Genomic DNA, 22,752 nt, shown 5'->3' with positions numbered 1-22,752 from the left:
TTTGCTGAACCGCGCTCGGATGCTAGTTGGGAGGGGGCTGCGTGTTTGTTGGCCTTTGGTGAGCAGCAGATGAGGCCGCTGCGTTTTACAAGTCTTGCTGCAGGCTTGCGGGGAGAGATGCCCCCCTCCCTTTGCTTTCCCCCCTCCTTCCCCTGCAGCTCCAAGCGGCTGTGGCTCCTGGTGGAGGCTGGGGCAAAGGGGCAGCTCCGCAGAGCTGGGGCCCCGTGACACAGGAGGCCCCGCCCCCGCTCTCCGACCCCGCTCTCTGGTGCTGTGTTACCTTGGTGTTGAGGGGTCCTGGCTTTCCTGTATTGATGGGGTGTGCTGACCCCCTGGAAAGTTTTGTTTCAAATGTTCTGTTAAGAAAGATGGTTATCTATGGGTTTCTCATTTTGGTCGGGGGGGGGGAGGCTAACAGCAGCGCTTGGCTGACAGGTAGTGATGCCTTGGTCATTCCTGCAGATTTTGTTAAGCCTGCTCAAAGTTCATATAGTGTTTGGGGGGCAGCTGTTGTGTATAACCCTGGGGGCACAGTCCCCCATTTGCTCCTAGCTGCGATATCAGCTGTATTTACCTCACCACCTGCTGATGCAGGGTGGGTGCAAGGCCCTGCTAGCTTATACAGCTTCTTGGGGTACTGGGGAACCTTGGCTTCGCCCCTAGCAGCTTTACTGAGTGGCCTGCTAGGGTTGGCCGGAATGACAGCTGTTTGGCAGTGGGCCAAACACTGGCAAGGGGCTTTGTACCATTGTAGACTGGCATTCATGGCATCTGCACGACTATTTGATTGTATTTGAAGGCATTATGTGACCCTTGGAGGATGTTATGGGGAGTCAGTAGGTTTGCTCCTTGGCAGATGGCTGCCTTGACAGCCCCCCCCCCCCCTCCCCCGCTTCTCTTGGGAATACTTCTGCTGCATTCTTTGCTAACTGTGTTTCAGGTGTTTTCCACAAGCCCCAGGGCCTTCTCCAGGAGGGGAGGGGATCGACCTGTGTTTTGGGTTTCGGGCTTGCACTCCAATTGACTTCCTGCTGAGCACAACTGACACAGAGCACCTGTGATGTATGCACCTGAGTACTTTCCCAGTCCAGTTGCTGCCTTCTGCCTCACTGCTATGTGTGCTGTTCGAGCCTAATGGCTTGTACTGCTCCCACATAACTGCCAAACTGGCTGCGTTGAGACGGACTCTGACATCAACAGGACTCCATATGACGGTTAAGGCACCTTGCTGCCTGAATGGTTTAATACCACAGCAGAAGGACTGAGACATTTGCCTCCATGTGCCTTTTTACACTGTTACGTTCTATGTTTTTGATCCTGGTGAGGCAGCCTTCCTAAGCGAAGGGGTGGAGTGTAGGAATAGATACATTTCCAAAAGAATTTGTATCTGCCTAGGCGATGGCTCTTTCTCAAAGGCAGTTTCAATGCTTTCCCCTCCCCCCTCCCCCTTCCCCCCCACCACAGCAAGAAAAGTTCTCAGCCTTTCTCTCTGGTATGCAGAGATAAAATGTTTGCAGACATGTATGTGTACAAGGCCTCCTTGGGCCAGAGAGAGTGGGGGAGGAGAGAGAGAAGATACAAAAAGCCTTGGAGGAGGAGGGGCTTTGCCTTTTGCCCCTGGGGCCCAATGCGTGCACCATCATAAAAAGTGGTCCTTGCATCTGAAATAAACCTTTTTTTCAATCCTTCCACTGCCTTGGTATTCTTGGTAAACATACTTGTGTATATTTACCTTACACTAATGTCCAACCTAAACCTCCCCTGGCGCAGCTTAAGATTGTGCCCTCTTGTCCTGTTGCTAGTTGCCTGGGAGAAGAGACCGACCCTCACCTTGCTACAACCTCCTTTCATGTGGTTGTAGAGAGTGATGAGGTCTCCCCTGAGCCTCTTCTTCTCCAGGCTAAACAACCCCAGCTCCCTTAGCCACTCCTCATAGGACTTGTGCTCCAGACCCTTCACCAGCCTCGTTTCCCTTCTTAGGACATGCTCCAGTACCTCAACATCCTTCCTAAACTGAGGGAATGACTCAGGGAAGAGAAAACAGCAATTAAGAGGACTACTTCCTAGCCCTTGCCACTGGTCTTCCACATTCAGTACAGCCTACCACCCCTGCTGTATTAACATCCCTTGATGTAACTACAAAACAAAATTTTCCCCAAACTCTCACTGCTATTTCTCTTCTTCACCATGGTACTTTCTAGTACACCATATTGGGAGAAGGAGGGGTGGGTGCATGTATTTTTGTGGCACTTTTTGAATTGGAAGTTAATTTACGAGAGACCTTTTTATCATATATCTATTTAATAGTCTGATAATTTGCTGTGTGCCAAAACACTTAAACCTAAAAGAATCAGGCATATTTCATATGCTAGAACCAAAGACAGAACAAGCTTTTTATCAAGAGACGGGAACTTGTTATGATTTTCAGCATGCTATTTGGAGGGAAAAAAGTTCCCAAGTGGTGAAATAAAATACAAGTATTTAACTACTGCAAACAGCTCTAATATAAATTAAATTATTACTTACCAAAATCTACTCTTGTTAGTATGCACTGCATTGGATGGTCAGTTGTATGCCTCGTTGTTGTTGCACCACTCTCATAACAAGTTGCACACAAATCGTAATCGTAGCAAATTAAACACTTGTATCTGCGACCTCGAAAATTTCCTTTTAAACATGCATCACAGCTGACACCTGTGAACAAAGAAAATTGCTTGAAAACAATTATTTCACATTGGTTTAATGATACAGATTTGTTGCTATGGCCCCCAACAACAAAAGGAATTCAACCAAGAAGCTTTTATGGAGCTTATGCACAATAAGACTCAATTTTAAGCATATTTATATCTTCAAAAAGGCAATAATCATCCAAAGTGAAAGTCAAACTCAAAGTAAAATAAAAAAACAGTCAAGCACTCAAAATGATAATTTGTTAGGATATGAATTCATTTTAATCACTTTTTTCCACTGTTTGAAAGCTTGGTTCAAAACACTCTCGAGGTTAAAATAGTACAGTTTGTGAAAAAAACAAAACAAAGAAAAAGTCCACAGCAGACCATCCCGCAAGTCACACAAAACCACACACCACCACCACCACCACATAACACCACCTCTCCCTGGATTTTGTATTTATTTTTATACTTTCTCATAGTTAAATTCTGAAGAATGCCACAACCATTTTTCACAACATAAACATATCTGAGAGCAGAAATTTAGGTCTTCTATTTTGAAGTACAGAACAACTTTGAATACATCTTAATTTTACATTGCATCATCTCTTCAGCTTCTTCCTTTTGAAAGTTCAATCTTTGCACTGTAAATCAATCAGTCACACTGCCTGGGTGTGTGTGGGGGAAACAGTTCCCCCCCCTAGAGCTAAGAAAGTGGTAACCCCCGAAGGGGTGGTGACCCTTTGGGGTCGAGCCAATGAACGCTCCTGCAAAATATAAACATATCACTAAGACCGGAAGAGAAGGGTAGTAGTTGTAATTGTTGAAGGAGAGGTGACCATGTTGTGAGCCATGAGGAAGGGGCAGGAGCCCCTTCGGGGGGCCACAGCCCCCCAGCTCCCGGTTGGGGGGCTACAGGGACTTGGAACAGTGTAAGACTGGGCTAAATATCTGTAGCTGAGTTTTTCCTCTACCGTGGACAGCAGAAGCAGCAGCAAGAACAGCACTGACCGAGGAGAAGCGGTGGCAGAGAGCCAGCAGTAGATAAGGAGCAGCAAACAGACATTGCAGCCAGGCAAGAAGACACAGAGTTGTCTGAAGAGAAAGAGAGCAGCAGCAGAGAGAGAACTAAGTTCTACAGAGAGAGAGTTTTGGGGTAAGGACTCCAACCAATCCCCCCAAACTCCTTGGAGACCTCTCCTCTCATAGAGAGGAGGGGGTGGTGGACTTCCACCTGAGAGGAGTCCTGAAATGCAGCATGCTCTGCAAAGAGAGGAGCTGAGAAGCTCAGGCTTCCCGGAGCTGGACCGGGACAGCCAATGGAATGCGGAGGAGGGTTTCCCCTCCCTGCCACTGCCAAACTGGCAGTTTTGAGACAGAGCAAGGGAGCTCTGTAAGGGAACTTGAATCCCCTGAAGATACAGACTGTCGCGAAGACCCCTGCGCTTCGTGATATGACCGTGGTGGAGCAACCTTTTGTCTGGGTGAACGCAGCCCACGGAAGAGAAGACCCTCGTTTGGAGACGAAGGGCCGAGGGGCTTGGATATCCCCTCGTGTGTACTGGCAGAGATCCAGATACAGCTGCTGCATGGAAGAGAGAAACTGCTGCCTTAGAGGGACTGCTGCTCTGAGAGAGGAAAGGATGTTTCCCTTCTTCCCTCCTGGACTTTTATTTGGAAGGGAGAAGAGATTTGATCCATTGTAAATACTGTATGTCATGGTAGAGATAGTTAAGATTGTATATGATGTATTATACTATTTATTTGTTGTACAGTCTTGTAATATATCCCTTTCCCCCCATTTTGAGTCTTGTGGAAAACCCATCTCACACTGGGTTGAGATGTGGGAGGGGGGCTAGGACTCAGGAATTGGATTTTGGGGCTCTCAAACCATGACACTGGGTCAGGAAAAAGCTTCATTATCTTCTAAAGGTTTTTGCAATTTTCTTTATTTCAGTTCTCTGCTGTTTATTTAGATAAGGGCAAAGGAAGCATCATCAAGGCCCACAAAAACTTCCTTTGATTGCAATAGTAAATTAAAGGCCTTCATGATAATATCTAGTGTGTACAACATGTGATATTTTGATCAAAGTCCTCTTTTAGGATCAATTTAAAAAAGCTCTTCTTAGTTCAGTGCAAATGCAGAAAATGTCTTAGAAACAATGTTATTGGAAGAAAGCACCAACATTGACTCCAAGAGGATTAGTAGAGAAAGATCATCAAGATCTCAAAACTGCAAATATCCCAATGGTCATTTCCTAATTATAAACTTTATTATCAGATAAAAACCTAGTATTAACACAAGTCACCACTACTACCCATGATGTCAGGTCCAGAGAACAAAATTAAATTACATAGAATTCTCACAACATCTCTACAAGACAGTATTTCTTCATATCATTCTAAAATACCATGTTTTCATTTTGATAACCTGACATCAGGTGGCGTAACATACTACTTTCATACCCTTTAATGTAACAGGAGAGAAAAGCATCAAGAAAAAAAATCCTCATAAATTCAGCTCTGTTCTTTTTAACCCATACATTTCGTTAATTAAAATTTTAGGAGTTTGCCTCTCTGCACCTTAAAAACAAAAAAATATAACCCCCCCCAAAAACACTGAAAGATAACAGAATGACAAACTGAACGGAATGCATCCTTTGAGGAAAAACACACACTTGTGAGGGGTTCAATTATAAGCAGGGAACAAAGTGAACAAACGAATAAAAAAGCTGTGAAAAGAATTCAGCTTTGTCATGAAGTTCTGATTTACATGATGGGATGGTGACTTTTTAAAAGCTTTTAAAATTATTTCCTATTCAATGGAAACTGTTTTTCTGCACCTTCTTCAGAATGGCCTTATGGAAATTATCACAAAAGAGAAATAATCTGGTTTATTTTTAAATAAAGTTTTTGATGCATTTTACTTTGAAAATAGCAAGGAGACTTTTTAAGTTTTTCTACTGTCAATTACCAATACATAAATATACATGTAGACTGATTAACAGGCCCGAATAATGACATTTATACCAGTGTACCCTCACCTCACTATCAGAATAACTGGGGCTACCAAGTTTAATTAAAAAACTTGTTGCTCATGGATAAAAATATGCTTGCTTTTTAATGCAACAATATTCCACTAAAGGGTAGTATTAAGCTAAAAGCCTAAAGATTTTTGACTCGTTATACCTTTTAATGATCAAATCTCATTCCTAAAGCCATTTTCAACAGTATTCCCTTCTCGGGAATGTTAATCAGTTTCTACACGTAAGCATTTTGAACTTATGGATGAATCAAGAGATGCATAACAGTCCCATGAATTAAAGAGAAAAAAAAAGGTTGCTTTGCTTAAACACATTGGACTCACTATTCTGGTATATCAAGTTAAACACACTTTCTGCCTCTACCATAGCTAAAAATTTCAGAGAAGTTATCATACAAGCATTTTATATGCAACATGCTTAATATTAACATATTAAATATATATAGTCCCATATTTATTCTCATCTTCCCAATCAAATATAATTTATTCTTATGCTATAACATTTGGTTAATCCCTAATAAAACTAAACGGAAATGAGGAGCTAAGTATTCATCAGACTAAGATGAACTTCTGATCTAACGTCTAGAAAAGGAGACCAGTGCTACATAATATTAGGGTTCAAATATCACCTCACACTGGGATTGATTTTTAAAATTACAAACAAAACTAAGGTGTGAAATCCAATAAGATAACCTGAATACCTAAAATGAAAAACTGAGTAGCCTTAAATAAGCAGAAATAACAACTTGCTTTCTCTTTGAACAGTAAAGACTTTTCCATTTGACTCCCCAATAATATTAGGAGCAGGTAAAAATAACATTGGAAAGTTCACATTACGCTTACACAGGATACAAAAGACTTCAGGCTTATGAAAAGACCTCAGGAATAGCATTTCAAGGACATCTGCTGCCTTAAAAAGATAAGAGACACTTAACAGTGCCACAGGAAATTAATTTGGAAGAACTGTTGCTTGAAAGTGAAAAAGGACTTTTTCTCCTTTCTTCCTGGACTCTTTTTTGAAAGAAAGGAGGGACTTAATCTAATGTAATATATTACTTTACTATAGAAGAGATAGTTAAGTTGTTACATGTATATAAATGTGTATAATAAAATTTGTAAATATTTCCCCTCCCCTTATACCAAGTTGTGTGTGTGTCTGAAAACTACTTCTCTCTCTCACATTAGAACAAATTGTAACAAATCTTTTAAATTAGCTTTTTAAAATTCCTTTTTTTAAACCACCACAATCATCTAGGTTAGAGGTGTCACCAAGGTTAAGTCAGCCTATGAACCGTGTCAAAACCACTTCCATAAAGAAAAAACAGATGAGTTCTTGTCAGAAGAGACTCTCTTCTAAAGGGAACAGAAAGTCAATTTTTTTTAAGGAAAGTATGCTGCCTTCCTGGGGCCCAGCTTAAAGACATGGTGAGGAAACTTCCTACCCCGGTACAGCCCTCAGATTACTATCCATTATTGCTTTTTTATGTAGGCAGAGATGAAGTTGCAATAAGTCCAAGGACAATCAAAAGAGACTTCAAGGCCTTGGGACAACTGGTTGAAGGATCAGGAGCACAAGTAGTGTTCTCCTCTATTTTTCCAGTTGCAGGGAAGGATGAAGGAAGAAACAGGAAGAGCCAGCAGATCAATACCCAACTCCGAGACTGGTTTCACCAACAGAACTCTGGGTTTTTTGATCATGGGTTGATCTACATGACACCAAGCTTGCTGGCAACAGACAGGGTACACCTTTGTCAAAGGAGGAAACAGATCTTTGTACAGGAGTTAGAAAGGGTCATCGAAATAGCTTTGTCCTGGTTCTGGCCAGGACAGGGTAAATTTTTGTAGCAGCCAGGAGGGGCACAGCCAGGACCCTTGAGTTATTCTATACCACCTCACGTCACATGCAGGGGACGGATGGCAGTGGGTACCCTTCTGGTTTGGCTGGTGCGCAGACTGTGCGGTTGGGTGGCGTCGGGTTCCACTTGGTGAGCACTTGCATGTGAATTGTTCACCTCTCTTGTAAACTCTGTCATTAGTATTGTTGTTGTTACTGTCCATTTTCTTTTTTCATTGCGGTTCCTAGTAAATTGTTCTTATCTCAGCCTATGATCTTTACCTTTTGCGTCTCCAATTCTCCTCTCCAGCCCATCACAGGGAAGTAGGGGGGGAAGCAAGTGAGCAGTGCGTGCTCTGGGGTGTTTCAGTGGGAGCACTACATTGGTAAATACCATTCCTAAACCATCACAACCTTATTTGGCGCTCAATGTGCAGCCCAATGGTTGAGATAACAACAGATCTGATCAGAGTGGGATGGAAACAAATTTGATCTAAGCATTTATTTTATTAGGTACAGAACCACTGGTCACAATGTTGCTTGGTCTGTTCAGGTGGTTGAGGTACCTAACCCTGTACATATTCCTGTATATGCACTATGTGCTCCTCGCAGTGCTCTTTTTCAGAGCAGGGAGAGGGATCAGGATTGTTTTGTTGATGTACTGTGTGATATAAGCTTATGACATGATAACATCAAGGGCAATGAGGGTCACTTGCGATGTGTATTCAGTGTTGCTCTCCTGCCTTTACCTCAGGTGCTACCTCTGGGAATTCATTAATAATCATACACAGTCTGTGGGTGGAAAAGGGGAGGGTAATTTTCCCCAGCTTTTTATCTCCTTTTCCTCCTTCAGGCCTGTTACAACAGCTTTTGAGAATTTTGAATTCCCTTTGGATGTTAAGGAAAGCATGTTCTTGTTGCTATACCTGCCAGGTCTCCTCAGTGTGGTCCACACCATGCTTAGAGTTGCAAAAGACATTTTTTGGAAGGTCATTCAGAGATCTGCCCCAAGGGTGGATAGTCATGAGTGGCACGGGATGTAGGAGGATATGGGTCAGTTTTTGGAGGACTTCTCCAATGGTTTGGAAGTTCATCCCTGAACAACTACAGAACCCTGATAAAGTGTCAGAATATTTGAAAGGAAAATGCTGTGGCAGTTCCAGAGGTGCCAAGTTATGCAACGTGCTGGGCCCTGGCTACTATTTATCGGATACTGATCATCACTAGACAGCACCCTCAGGGGGAGGAGGAGGAAAGCAGACCAACAGGCACCGTGGCCACTCAGACTGCAACTGAACCAGAGGAACAACCCATGCTGGTAGCAGTCACCCCTGCACAGAGGAAGAAATCCAAGACCAAAGCAATTCACTTAGTGAGGGATGAAGAGGAAGTAGGGCTCTCAGAACAGGAGGAAGAGGCAGGGCCAGAGATAATCACCAGATCCCTATCCCCGGGTGAGCTGCGAGATACGTGAAAAAATTTCAGCCGCCTGTCAGGTGAGGCCCTGGTGACCTGGCTGCCCCAATGCTGGGATATCATGGCCCATGACATGAAACTAAAGGGTAGTGAAGCCAAGCACCTGAGATCCCTGTCCCAGGATGCAGGTATTGACCAGGGGATTGGGATAAGGATAGAAACTCTCAGCCTCTGGAGGTGATTCCTGTCAAGCGTGAGAGAAAGGTATCTTTTCAAGGATGACCTAGTAGTGCACCTAAGCAAGTGGAACACCATGGAACAAGGTATGCAGTACCCGAGAGAATGAGATGTGCTGGAGAAACTCTAAAAGGATTCAAATAACGAGCAGTCCCCTGTAGATCCAGATGAAGTCCAGTGTACACAATCCATGTGGCGGAAGTTTGTACGGAGTGTGCCATTGTCGTATGCCAACTCATTGGCAGTGATGCCATGGAAAGAAGGAGAACAAATGGTGGATGATTTGATTGCCCAACTCCAGCAATTATGATGAAAGTCTCTCATCCTCCCTACGGGCCTGCTCCTCCACTGTGGAAAGACTGTCCAAGGGCTTCCATCAATTTAAAGAGGAAATGTTCCATTGCCCTGCCAGTATGGACCAGAGTCTCTGCTATTGGGAGCGAGCACCCCCCTGCTCAAGAGAGAGGGGACACCACGAGGTGTGTTTTTACCTGCATGACCACAGAGAGGACATGAGGAAGTGGGATGGAAAACTCACCTCTTCCTAGCAGCATGGGTATGTGAGTTGAGAGGAAGAAACTCTTCAAGGATAAATGCCGCTCCAGTTTCCAGTGGGCAATTCCTCAGACAGAATAGGAGGGTTGATGTTACTTACAATCCTCTTGAAGGGACCTTCAGGGCATATTTACAAGAAGTGAGCAATGAGTACTATGACCAGGACTAGAGGGGCCCTGCCTCCAGCCAGGAGGAGGAAAGGGACAATCGGATATTTTGGACTGTGTGGATCTGATAGGCTGGCACATCAGACCCACAAGAGAATAAGGCTTTAGTTGACACTGGCACACAGTGTACCCTGATGCCACCGAAATATGTAGGGGCAGAATCCATCTCTATTTCTGGGGTGACGGGGATCCCAACAGCTGACTGTACTGGAAGCTGAAGTGAGCCTGACTGGGAAGGAATGGCAACAACACCGGAGGCCCTGTCTATCCTTGGCATAGATTACCTCAGGAGAGGGTATTTCAAGGACCCAAAAGGGCATTGTTGGGCTTTTGGGACAGCTGCTGTGGAGACAGAGGAAATTGGACAGCTGAATACCTTGCCTGGTCTCTCAGAGGACCCTTCTGCTGTGGACTGCTGAGGGTCAAAGAACAACAGGTACTGATCGCTACCACAATAGTGCATTGTTGACAATACCGCATCAACTGGGACTCCGTGACCCCCATCCGTGAGATGATTCGTGAACTGGAGAGGCAAAGAGTGGTCAGCAAGACTCGCTCACCCTTTAATAGTCCTATATGGCCAGTGCCTAGGTCCAATGGAGAGTGGAGACTGACAGTAGACTACTGTGGCCTGAATGAAGCTTTAAACTAGATTTGAATAGGGAAAGGGATAAAATCAGGCTTCCTAGAGATAAGTCTAGGGGCGGCATGCTAACGATTGAGGGACAGTGTGCTAGCTTCCAATTCAAAAGGTGCCACAAAAATACATGCACCCACCCCTCCTTCTCCCAATATGTTGTACCAGAAAGTACCATGGTGAAGAAGAGAAATAGCAGTGAGAGTTTGGGGAAAATGTTGTTTTGTAGTTACATCAAGGGATATTAATGCAGCAGGGGTGGTAGGCTGTACTGAATGTGGAAGACTAGTGGCAAGGGCTAGGAAGTAGTCCTCTTAATTGCTGTTTTCTCTTCCCTGAGTAGTTTCTATCACATCGTATTTATAACACAAGTGTTGTAATTCAGAAGATACTTCCATAGCAAATCTCTGCATTAAAACATTGGATGCTTATTTCTTCATATACCTGTTTTAAGCCTACAAGGCTCATGTTTTAATAAAAACTGTTTGTATCAATTCTTGATAGGCTGGAGAGCTGGGCAGAGAGAAACATAATGAGATTCAACAAGGGCAAGTGTAGGGTCCTGCACCTGGGGAGGAATAACCCCGAGTACCAGGACAGTTTGGGGGCTGACCTACTAGAAAGCAGCTCTGCGGAGAAGGACCTGGGAGTCTTGGCAGATGATAAGTTGACCACGAGCTGTCAGTGTGCCCTTGCAGCCAGGAGGGCCAATGGTATCCTCGGGTGCATTGGTATGAGTGTGGCTAGTAGGTTGAGGGAGGTGATCCTGACCCTCTACTCAGCCCTAGTGAGGCCACATCTGGAGTACTATGTCCAGTTCTGGACTCCTCAGTACAAGAAAGACAAGGAGCTACTGAAGAGGGTCCAGCGGAGGCCACAAAGATTGTGAGGGGTCTGGAGCATCTCTTTTATGAGGAGAGACTGCAGGAGCTGGGCCTGGTTAGTCTAGAGAAGACTGAGAAGAGATCTCATCAATGCATATAAATATCTCAAAGGCGGGTGTCAAGAGGATGGTGCCAGACTCTTTTCAGTGGTGCCCAGCGACAGGACAAGGAGTAATGGCCATAAACTAAAAACACAAGAAGTTCCACCTCAAGATGAGGAAGAACTTCTTTACGTTGATGATGGCAGAGCGTTGGAACAGGCTGCCCAGGGAGGTTGCGGAGTTTCCCTCTCTGGAGACATTTAAAACCCACCTGGACATGTTCCTGTGTAACCTTCTCTAGGTGACCCTGCCTTGGCAGGGGATTGATGATCTCCAGAGGTCCCTTCCAACCCTAACAATTCTGTGATTGTAGTGTAGATATTATTTTTAAAGTTTTTCAGGTTTTAGTAATTTTTTTAGCTTTTTTATTAAAAAAAAGTATTGAATATACACATTATGCTATTTCCTATATGCATTTAAAACTCAGAACAGTTGAATATACCAATACTTCTTTATCAGAGCTCTCTGAGCAGAGAAGTATCTCATTCACATGTAATTCTCAAGTAGCTGCTTGCCCTAAGCCTGCCTTTGAAATCTGTGCTCTGAGAATCCAGAGTTTGAAAAGACAAATTTAAATATACAAATATAGTTTTGAAAATCACATCTTTAAAGTTTCTAGATATTTCTTCTTAAACTTTACTTTCTCTGCTTATTCACGAGGTAAAAATATTTGTGTAACAGTATATATTAATTCAATGTTCTGGCCACTATTTGAGATATATGGTTTAAACTTATTTGTCCCCTGATGATAGTTATTCTTGTATATTACATATAGGGTTAAATGACAGCATCATCATAAAGCGTACATGATTCATAAGGAAAAGAGGACTGATATATCCTTGCTTATGGAGCTATAAGTTAACATTCAATGTTAACTTTTAAAAAGTCTTTCCAATCAATCTTGTGAATGTTCTGTGCATCTAGAAAACATCTAGGAAACCTCAATATTTTTCTTTGAAAGCCTCTAGGTAAACACAGCTTTGGATTAGGGTGTGTTACTCATATAATTTCAAAAAATCCATGAGGGATACACGTGGACAAGTAGAGGCTTGTCTGAACAAGAGGTGTTCCCCAAGCAACTGACCCCAGACCCACTGATTGGAAGAGACAGCAAGGGGCAGAGCCTGCACCAGGCAGCACAGGAGATTTAAGCAAGGAAAAAGAATCAGTCCAGCTGCTTGCAATGAATGAGCATATACATTCCCAGCAGGCAGGCATGCGGCAGCATGGTGACCACCTGGCAAAAAGCAGTGTCCTCTGCTTATCCTGAGCTTCTAGCATCTAGGAGAACCAACAGAGCTGCATAGACAGAGATCCTCAGAGCTCCTATTCAAGGATGCAACCACCCAGGTTTCTGGCTGTGGGATGTGTGAAGGGATATTTCTAGAGGTGGAAAGTGGTTGCAAGCAAGACTGTGGGAGCTGTGACCCAATTGATGAACTGCTCTGCTTGGTGGCTGAGCTGCATGAGGAAGTGAGCAGCAGACTGAGGAGTATTTGAGAGTCTGAGAGGAAGATTGATCAATAGAGCTGTACTCTGCCATCTATGATGCACAGAAGCCAACTTGATGTGGCCACTATGGAGGCAGGACCAGGATCTGCTTTGTGCCAAGAGGAAGGCAGTATCACAAGGGTGAAGGAGGGGTGGAAAAAGGTTACAGCATGGAGCAGTAAGAGAAAGCAACCTCCTTACCCTCTGAGTTACCCTCTCAGTTACTCTCTCAGATACCCTTATAGAACAGGTACAAGGCCCTGGGTACAGTAAATGAAGTGCATAATGAGAAAGAGGAGGAACCTGTGCAAGCAGTCTTGTCAAGGTCAGAGAGACGAAGCCCTTGCAACAAAACCTATATTAAGACCAGCGCCAAGAAGAAACAACATTGAGTTATGGTCATTGGTAATTCCCTCCTATGTGGAGTGGAAGCACCTGTTTGCAGACCAGACCCTCTTTTCAGGGAAGCTTGCTGCCTCCCTGGGGCCCAAATTAGGGACGTTGCCACAAGACTGAAGAGCCTAATTCAACCTTGTCATGGTTTTAGAGCTGGCCAGGGAGCCAGCTCCAAACCATATCAAACCTTCAGACTATTATCCATTCCCACTCTTTCACATGGGTACAAACAATGTCACAAAAAAAGTCTGAGGTCAATCAAAAGAGACTTCAGAGCCCAAGGAAGAATGCTAAAAAATTCAGAAGCACAGATAGTAAAACCCTGAGATTAGCTCACTTGGTTAGAGCATGGTGCTAATAATGCCAAGGTCATGGGTTTGATCCCTGTATGTAGGAGTCGGGTTTTAGGAAGGATGCCAGAGGGGCATCCTGGGAAATGAAGTCCCGAAGTACTCCCATGCACATGGGTAGTGAGATACCCCATAGTGGTTGGTCAAGGGAGTCACATGTTGCTTTGAGGTGCATATAAAAGCTGTTGTCTCATTTGAATAAACAGATTTGGTTGCCGAACCCCCAACCAGCTGGGTCTGTATGGGTTTATTTATTTATTATATTAATAAGCCATACCTGTACAGGCCATTCACTTAAAGGTTGTACTTGATGATCCTTGTGGGTCCCTTCCAACTCAGAATATTCTGTGATTCTGTGAAACACTAGTGTTTTCCTCAATCCTTCCAGTAATGGAAGGAGACTTCGGAAGAAACAGGTGAGCCCAGGATATCAATACCTGGCTCCAGGACTGTTGCCTGTGCCAAAACTTTGGGGTTTTAAACCATTGAAGAGCCTCCTAGACACAAGTTATGCTGGGGCCTTAAGGGATCCACCTCTCCTGATGGGGAAAATAGGTCTGTGGGCTTAAGCAGGTGGTACTGATCAAGAGAACTTTAAACTAGAATCAATGTGGGAAGGGGATACCTACTGCAATCCTGTTGGTAAGCCAAAGATGGGCATAAACAGGTTGAGAGTCTGTGGGTAAAAATCAAGGACCAGACCAGCAAAGGACACCTGGTGGTGGGGGTCTACTACAGGATGCCTGATGAAGGGGAACCTGTTGATGAGGCCTTCTTGCTTCAGCTACAGGAAGCATCATGCTCACAAGCTCTCATCCTGATGGGGGATTTCAACCACCTGGATGTCTGCTGGGAAAGCAATACAGCTGGCTGTAAGAAATCCAGGAAACTCCTGGAGTGCATCAGTGACAACTTCCTGGTCCAGGTATTAGAGAAACCAAACAGAGGTGAAGTGTTACTGGACCTGGTGCTCACCAATGCAGATGAGCTCACTAAAGGAGTTAAGGTTGGTGGCAGCCTGGGCTGTAGTGACCATGCCCTGGTTGAGCTTCTGATATCAAGAAGTGTGAGCCTGGTGAGGAGCAAAGTCAAGACCCTGAACTTTGCAAGAGCGAACTTCCAGATGTTTAAGGAGTTGGTGAATGAGATCCCCTGGGTAACTGTCCTTAAGGACAGAGGGGCTGACCAGAGCTGGCAACTCTTTAAGGCCACTTAGAGTGCAAGAGCTCCCTATCCCAGTCTGTAGGAAATTAAACAAGGCAGGCTGGAAACCGGCGTGGCTGAGCAAGGATCTGCTCTTTAAACTGAGGAGTAAGAAAGAAATACACAGCCAGTAGAAGCAGGGACATGTGACCTGGGGAGAATACAGGGATATGGTTTGGATGTGTGGGGATGGGGTCGGGAAAGCTAGGGCACAGATGGAATGGGACTTGGCAAGGGATGTGAAGAATAACAAGAAGGGATTCTAAAAGTACATAGGTCAGAAAAGAAAGACCAAGGAGAGTGTACACCCCCCCCTTCCCCCCTGTAATAAACGAGAAGGGAGAACTGGTGGCAACTGATATGGAGAAGGCTGAGGTACTCAGCAAGTTCTTCAACTCCGTCTTCACTGGCAGTCAGGCTTCCCACTTCTCAGGTCCCTGAACCTCTAGGTGGGAGCTGGGGGAGCGAAGTTCCTCCCACTATAAGCAAATAGCAGGTTTGAGACCACTTGAAACTGAATAGGCACAGATTTATGGGGCCTGATGAGATGCATTCCAGGGTTCTGAGGGAACTGTCTGATTTTGTTGCCAAGCCACTCTCCATCATTTTTGGAAAGTCATAAAAACCAGGCTCACTAGAGATAAGTCTAGGGGTAGCATGCAAATGATTGAGGGACAGTGTGCTAGCAAGGTCCTTCAGCCTGTTCCATGATGTGCTGAGTGCACTGGAGCGCATTGGAAATGTCCCTGTACTAATGCACACAGCACCCTAGCCATCTCAGAGGGCATAGGGGGTGGAAATCCCCAGGACAGCAAAGACACAAGGGTTGTTGATGTGTTAGAAACCATGGAAGTGCCTGAAAACAGCTGTTGATGTAGGAATTGGGGCTTCTCCCCCAAAAAGGTGGCAGGATCAATAGCTCAAGTAAAGTGCACCTATACCAATGCACATAGCATGGACAACAAACCAGAAGAAATAGAAGCCACTGTGCAGCTGGAAAAGTATGACATAGTTGCATTCACGGAAACACCGTGGGATGACTCATACAACTGGAGCTGGACAATGGCTATAAACTCTTTAGAAGGGATAGGCAAAAAGGAGAGGCAGTAGGGTAGCCCTGTATGTTAGGGAGTGTCTCGATTGTTTGGAACTTAATGATGGTGATGCTAGGGTTGAGTGTTTACGGGTAGGAATCGAGGGGAAGATGCCTAATGCCCTAATCAGTCTCTTTATTATTATAGTCTAGTTTTCTCTAAGTTAAAGAACTATTAACAAAGCACTTCCTCCTATAGCACACAGATATGTCTGTATTCAGACTACTATGGACCTCTGCATTTAAGAAAAAAAATAGGTATCTTCTCAAAATATTACATTTAACATCTCTAAACATTTAGAAGATAATAGAAGTCATAAACTGTAAGCAAAACTTACAAGAAAAGTTTTTTTCATACCTAATAGAATTACAAACTTAGCGTACAATGCAAGGACTTGTAATCAAGAGACTTTGTTTTAATTAAATATCTGATGCTATCTCTCAGTAGTTTTATCTTTCCATTAATATAATTTAGTCTTCAAACACTGTCATGTATTGGGTTTGTATGGCAAGGTTTTGGTAGCAGGGGGGCTACAGGGGTAGCTTCTCTGAGAAGCTGCTAGAAGCTTTCCCTATGTCTGATGAAGCCAATGCCAGCTGGCTCCAAGATGGACCTGCCACTGGCCAAGGCTGAGCCAATCAGCGATGGTAGTAACGCCTCTGGGATAACATATTTAAGAAGAGAAAAGCAAAAAGCTATTGTGCAGAAGCAAATTGTAGCCAGAGAAGAGTGAGAATATGTGAGAGGAGCAACTCTGCGGGCATCAAGGTCAGTGAAAAAGGAGGGGGAAGAGGTGCTTCAGATGCTGGAGCTGAGATTCCCCCACAGCCCGTGGTGAAGATCACGGTGAGGCAGCTGTGCCCCTGCAGGCCATGGAGGTCAACAGTGGAGCAAACATCCACCTGCAACCCATGGAGGACTCCACACGCTGGAGCAGGTGGACGCCCAAAGGAAGCTATGACCCCACAGGAAGCCTGTGCTGAAGCAGGCTCCTGGCAGGACCTTTGGACCCACGGAGAGAGGAGCCCATGCTGGAGCAATCTGTTCCTGAAGGACTGTACCCTGTGGAAGGGACCAAAGATATTGTGGAGCTGGATGAGCACAGGTGGGGGACTATTTCTGTCAGCACAGACAGTGTGGATAAAAACCAAGGGGAGTGTTCCACCTGCAGTAAAGCAGTATCCTATCCAAAGGGAAGCACATCCAAGTATTCAAAAACTAATTGACAGGGTTTTAAGAAATGGTATTCTAAGGGAATGTGAGTCCCCTTATAATACCCCATTATTACCAGTTACCAAAACTAGAATTGATGAAGAGGGTAGTCCGGGATATAGATTTGTACAGAACCTAAGAAAAATTAATGAGCATGTGACAGTGCCACATCCAGTGGTACCAGATCCATCAACCATTTTATTACAAATTCCACACTGGGCAAGGGTATTTGCAGTCACAGATTTAAACACTGTGTTTTTTAGTATCCCAATGGACGAAGAAAGTCAGCTGTTGTTTGCTTTCACTTGGGAAAGGAAAAAATTAAATTGGACAAGATTGCCTCAAGGCTTTGCAGGAGCACCAACTATATTTTAACAAATATGAAAAACAGATTTGGAAGATGTACAACTACCCAGATATTCAGTGTTAGTACAGTATGTGGATGATTTATTGATAGTGAGTAATTCAAAGGTACAGTATCTACCAGTTATGTACAGAATTACCTGGGAAAGGACACTGCGCATCTCTATCTAAATTACAGCTGTGTCAAACAGAAGTATTTGGGATTTATCTTAAGAGAAGGGCAGAGGTTAATAGATCCAGGCAGAATTCAAGCAATCATAAATTTACCCCAGCCAGTAACAAAAAAGCATTTAAGGGTTTTATTTAGGACAAGTAGGGTTCTGTAGACCATGGATTCTGGGGCAGGGAGAGTTAATTAAACCCTTAACTGAAGCCACAAAGCAGGAAGAATTGGAACTTTTGACTCGGGGCCCAGAAAGAAAGTGAGTATTTGAAACTGTCAAGAAAGCTTTAATGACTGCACTGGCATTAGATTTGCCAGAATAAACTAAGCCTTTTTATTTGTATACACAAGAGAAAGAAAGTAGTTGGTGGAGTAAATACACAGAAACTAGACCACATCATAGGCCTGTACCATATTATTTAGCTAAGTTAGATCCTGTTGTATTTGGTACTCCTTAGTGTATTAGGGCTATAGCTGCAGCAGCTGAGATGGTAGAAAAGAGCCCACCTGGGATTTTAGGACATCAGCTGTATGCACTTGTGCCACATGAGATGGAAATATTGTTGAATCAATATGTAGCTCAGGCCCTATCGCCACAAAGAGCTCACATGTATGAGCTTATTTTGCTGATGGCAGACAATATAATTTTAAGGCATCGTAATCCATTGAACCCTGCTGTGCTCTTGCCATTGCCAGAAGATGGTACTTCACACCAGGATTGTGGGAAAAGTCTTTATGACAACTAGCAAACCACGGGAGGATTTAAAAGATGAACCTACGTTAAACCCTGATTTAACCTTGTATGTGGATGGATCCTCATATTACCAGGATGGAAAATGTGTGACGTTATACACAGTTGTGGATGACAAAGGTGTGATGAAGTCCAGAGCCTTGCCAGCAGAAATAAGTGTGCAAGGTGCAGAAGTGATAGCCCTTACATGAGAGGCAAAACAAGGTAAAAACAGGTGAGTGAATATTTATACTGACTCACGATATGTTTTTCGAGTGTGTCGTACCATTGGGATGTGTTTTGGTTTTATTGACACTGTGTGCCAGGAGGCGGGACCTCCAATGGAATAGAAACCCCTCCCTCTGAATTATGAAATTTTGAAATTATGAGGCATTCAAGTATAAAAACGAATAACAGTTTTACTAAAGACAGAGAACAAAACAGAACAAAACAACAACCAAACAATAACAGAGAAAATGTCACCTAAGACCACTCCTTCAGTTCTGTGTCGCCGAGACAGTGGCGTGGTCCCGGTGCAGTCATGTGGTCACGATGTAGCTAGGGCAAAGCCATGGCCGCCCGAGCGGACGACACGTGGAGAAGTTCACAAAGGGGAGCTCCCGAGTTCCCCCAGTGCGGCTGCAGCGGTGGCGGCGGTGCCAAGGCGGCATGGTCAAAAAGCGGCGGTGGGACGGCGCCGGTCCTGCGGGTGCCGCGCAGCGCTGAGGTGGCGCGGTCAAAAAGCGGCGGCGGCTCTGGTGGTTGGAATAGTGGCAGAAGCGGCAGCAGCACCAGCAGTCGGAGACTTCCCAGGTTCCGTCCCAGAAGCGAGAAAACCGGAACTGCTGGCCCCTTTTATTCCCCCCAGTTCCCGCGGGATCTTCGTTCCAGGGATCCGGCCTTAGTTCTTGTGGTATTTTCCCTTCCAGGATCCTGTCTCCTCCGGAGCCCGCCCCCGCCCCTCCGTGGCTGGTACCCCAACGGCGGCCGCCCCATGCCCTTCCCCCCCCCGTGCCTTTCTTCAAAACAGCATGATGACATGGAAAAATTCAACAAGAAAATGTAAACCACAACAGGATGCTATGGAAGGAGAGAGGATTTCTAACTACAGCACGAAAAGAAGTGGGAAATGGAAAAGAGATAAGGAAATTGCTAGAGGCTATACATTTGCCAGAGCAAATATCAGTGATACACTGTTCTGTCCATACCCTGGAGGACAATCCAGTCGCCCAAGGAAATGCCCTGGCTGATGCTGCAGCAAAAGCAGCAGCCAGACAGCAGGTACTGGTTTCTATGCTTGTGACTCCGAATCTGGAAGGACTGGATTTACCAGGTATAACTGAATTATACAAAGAGGCCAGCCTGGAGGAGAAAAGAAATTGGGAAAAGTGGGAATCTCTCCAAGACCGATGGAGTGTGGACAATAGGAGGAAGGCCTGTTTTGTTGAGAAAAGTATTTATTGGTCATTGTTAGATGGTTCCACGATAAATCTCACAGCGGAGCTGAAAACATCGCAAACCAAGTGCAACGAATGTGGGCAGCACTGGGATGCAAAACTTTTCAGCAATTTATTGTTACCAAGACCCCTGAGCATACATAAGGGTGTACAACCTCCAGCATGCTTTCCTTTTCAGTAGATGATTACGCAGACATGCCATCATCATTAGCATATAAGCATTTGTTGGTTATAGTGGACCAATTAATGGGGTAGGTGGAAGCTTTTTCTACACAAATTGAAGATTCAGGAACCATAGTAAAAATTTTACTGAAGGAAATCATTCCTAGGTATGGAGTACCAGAAGTAATAGATTTGAATATAAGCTAACATTTTGGAGCAGCTATATGCATTCAAATATTGAAGGCATTGAGGATTTTACAACACTTACATACTCCTTACCACCCCTTACCACCCCCAATCATCAGGGAAAGTAGAGAGGATGAATAGGACAATCAAAGAAAACAGCCAAAGTGCATGCACACAGGATTAAAATGGCCAGAAGCTCTAAATCTAGTTTTATTGAACGTACAAAATGCACCCAAGCAACCCATAGGACCATCTCCGGCAGAAATATTGTTTGTGAGACATTTGGCAATGCCTGGGACTTATATCCCGGCAAGGACACAATAGGTATTATATGCCCAACAAACCTTTGAAACTTAAAGGCAACAAGCTTTTTGGTATCAGGGAGTGCCACTTGAAATAAAAGTACATGACGTTCAACCTGGAGATCAAGTATGGGTAAAAAATTATCAGAGAAAGAATAAATTTGAACCGAAATGGGAAGGTCCTTACACTGTCTTACTGTGTACTTATTATGCAATTAAAGTTGCAAGAAAAGATTCCTGGATTCATCATTCACATGTAAGAAGGCTGGTCATTGACAGCCACAGAAATTTCTAACTTCATGTTCCATCCCATGATAGTCTTGTTGGGTTTGATTTTGTTATGTCTATCACTTACATTAATATTATATATGAAAATATTGAAAATGAATAGGCACTTTGAGAAATTCTGGGAGCTCTGTCTAAAATATTAGCAGGTATGCTGAATAAAACCAAAGGGGGGATTGTTGGGGATTAAAATAAGTTTATTTATAGAATATTAGAAATTAATTGTGTAGATTTAAGTTTAATTGTAACTTGCTCACAGCTTAGCATGAGTGGGTCCTGCTCAAAGCTTGGTGTAGGTAAACTTTAAATGAACTCTGTTAGCATGAATGGCTAAGCAGGGGAGGAAACAGAGACAGACTGGATACCTTCAGATAAGGGTTGAGACCCTGGAGGGCCCCAAGGCTGCCCCAAGCAGAAGATAAGAGCAGTTAATGGCCTGCCCAGTGGATATGGAGAAAGAATCCAATGAGGTGCTGTAAGATCCCAGACCATAAATCGCCATTGGACCAAGAGGCGCATGCAGTGCGCACAAAGATCAGGTGCACAGACTGTAAGGGTATAAAGGCCCAGGGATTTCTGTTCAGGGTCCCTCTCTGGAGGCACCCAGCTCAAGCTGAAATAAACCAACTCTGCCTCAGAACCCAGGGTCCAACCCCTTCTTTAACAAATAGTACAACTCATTTTTCCTCATAAACTTACTTTTATACAAGGCTAGGTGGAAATTGGCTATTTTATTTAAAAGGTACAATCTATTAGGAGGTGCTGAAGCTGGTAGCCCAATACAGGCAAGGCTACCACAATGCCAGGTCAAAAAAGTAGCAAGACTAAGTGAGTGTGTATTTCAAATAGGGACACTTGCACACAATACATGCCCAAAAAGCCAGCCACACAGACCAACACAGACAGAAAAATATAACTGCACTCTCACAAACAGCACTAATGGCCTGTTCCTCTCTCTGGCTGATCAGGATGAAAGCCCATTAATGGAAAATACATATGCACAGTATGAATCCCTCCAGTTGCTGGCCCCATTCCTGGCAACTGGGCATGAGAACTCCCAAGGCCTGCAGTCCCACTCCAGCTGTTAGTACTCAGACCTCATGCATGTGCACATGCATACGCACACACTGGATTCCTCCAGTAACTGGCCTTAGACAGTCTATCCAATAGCTGGCACCCACATCCCCTGGTCTTCCAGTTGCCTTGCACAGACACATGCACACACAAAGAGGTCGCTCCAGTAGCTGTCTCTCAGACCCTCTGGTCTCCCCAGTAACTGCCCCAGACTTACCATCTCTCTGATATCTGGCTCCCAAGCCTCTCATCCTACTTTCTGGCTAGTCCAGCTTGAATTTTACTAGCTATTACACACACCCACGCAACTGGAAGACACTACAGTTGTTGGGACCTCAGGCTCATGAGCCCCTATAATTCCATGACTCCTTCTGCTGGCATTGAGACCACTATGCACACACGCAAAATGAAGAACCTCCTCGCCTAAGAAGATTAGTTGGGGAGTTTAATAAGAGAAGACAGACTATAAATCAGGCACAGGGCATGGCCAGACAAGCGTACTGACCAACAACATGACTAGGCCTTTTATCCCCTTATCCCTCTGTTTTCCCATGCTTATTCCTCTCCAATCCACCTTGATACCACCCTTCCCTCGCCGTTGTGCCTTCCCCTAAATACCCCATACTAAGTCTTGCACAATCCCAAAATGCTCTTCCTGCAACCTATGAGTCCTATATCCCTGAAGGCAGAACACTGTTGGAAGAACAAAGATTGTGTGTGAACAATTTCTCCTGCATTTTG

At 44.4% G+C, this 22,752-nt stretch overlaps 1 protein-coding gene across 1 annotated transcript in view; it reads right to left on the bottom strand.

Annotated features, from left to right (window-relative positions):
* Positions 1 to 22,752, bottom strand: part of LOC113981375 (E3 ubiquitin-protein ligase KCMF1-like) — a 71,448-nt gene that overhangs the window by 26,802 nt on the left and 21,894 nt on the right. The window contains exon 2 of the mRNA XM_027708728.1: positions 2,527 to 2,694. Within this exon, the coding sequence (XP_027564529.1) occupies positions 2,527 to 2,694 (168 nt within the window). The remainder of the gene's footprint in view (positions 1 to 2,526; positions 2,695 to 22,752) is intronic.

Source organism: Neopelma chrysocephalum, unplaced genomic scaffold (assembly GCF_003984885.1).
Source record: "Neopelma chrysocephalum unplaced genomic scaffold, ASM398488v2 Primary Assembly neopelma1_96513, whole genome shotgun sequence".
Lineage (NCBI taxonomy): Eukaryota > Metazoa > Chordata > Aves > Passeriformes > Pipridae > Neopelma > Neopelma chrysocephalum.
Note: the sequence above shows the minus strand (reverse complement) of the source record. Positions and strands in the feature narration are given on the sequence as shown.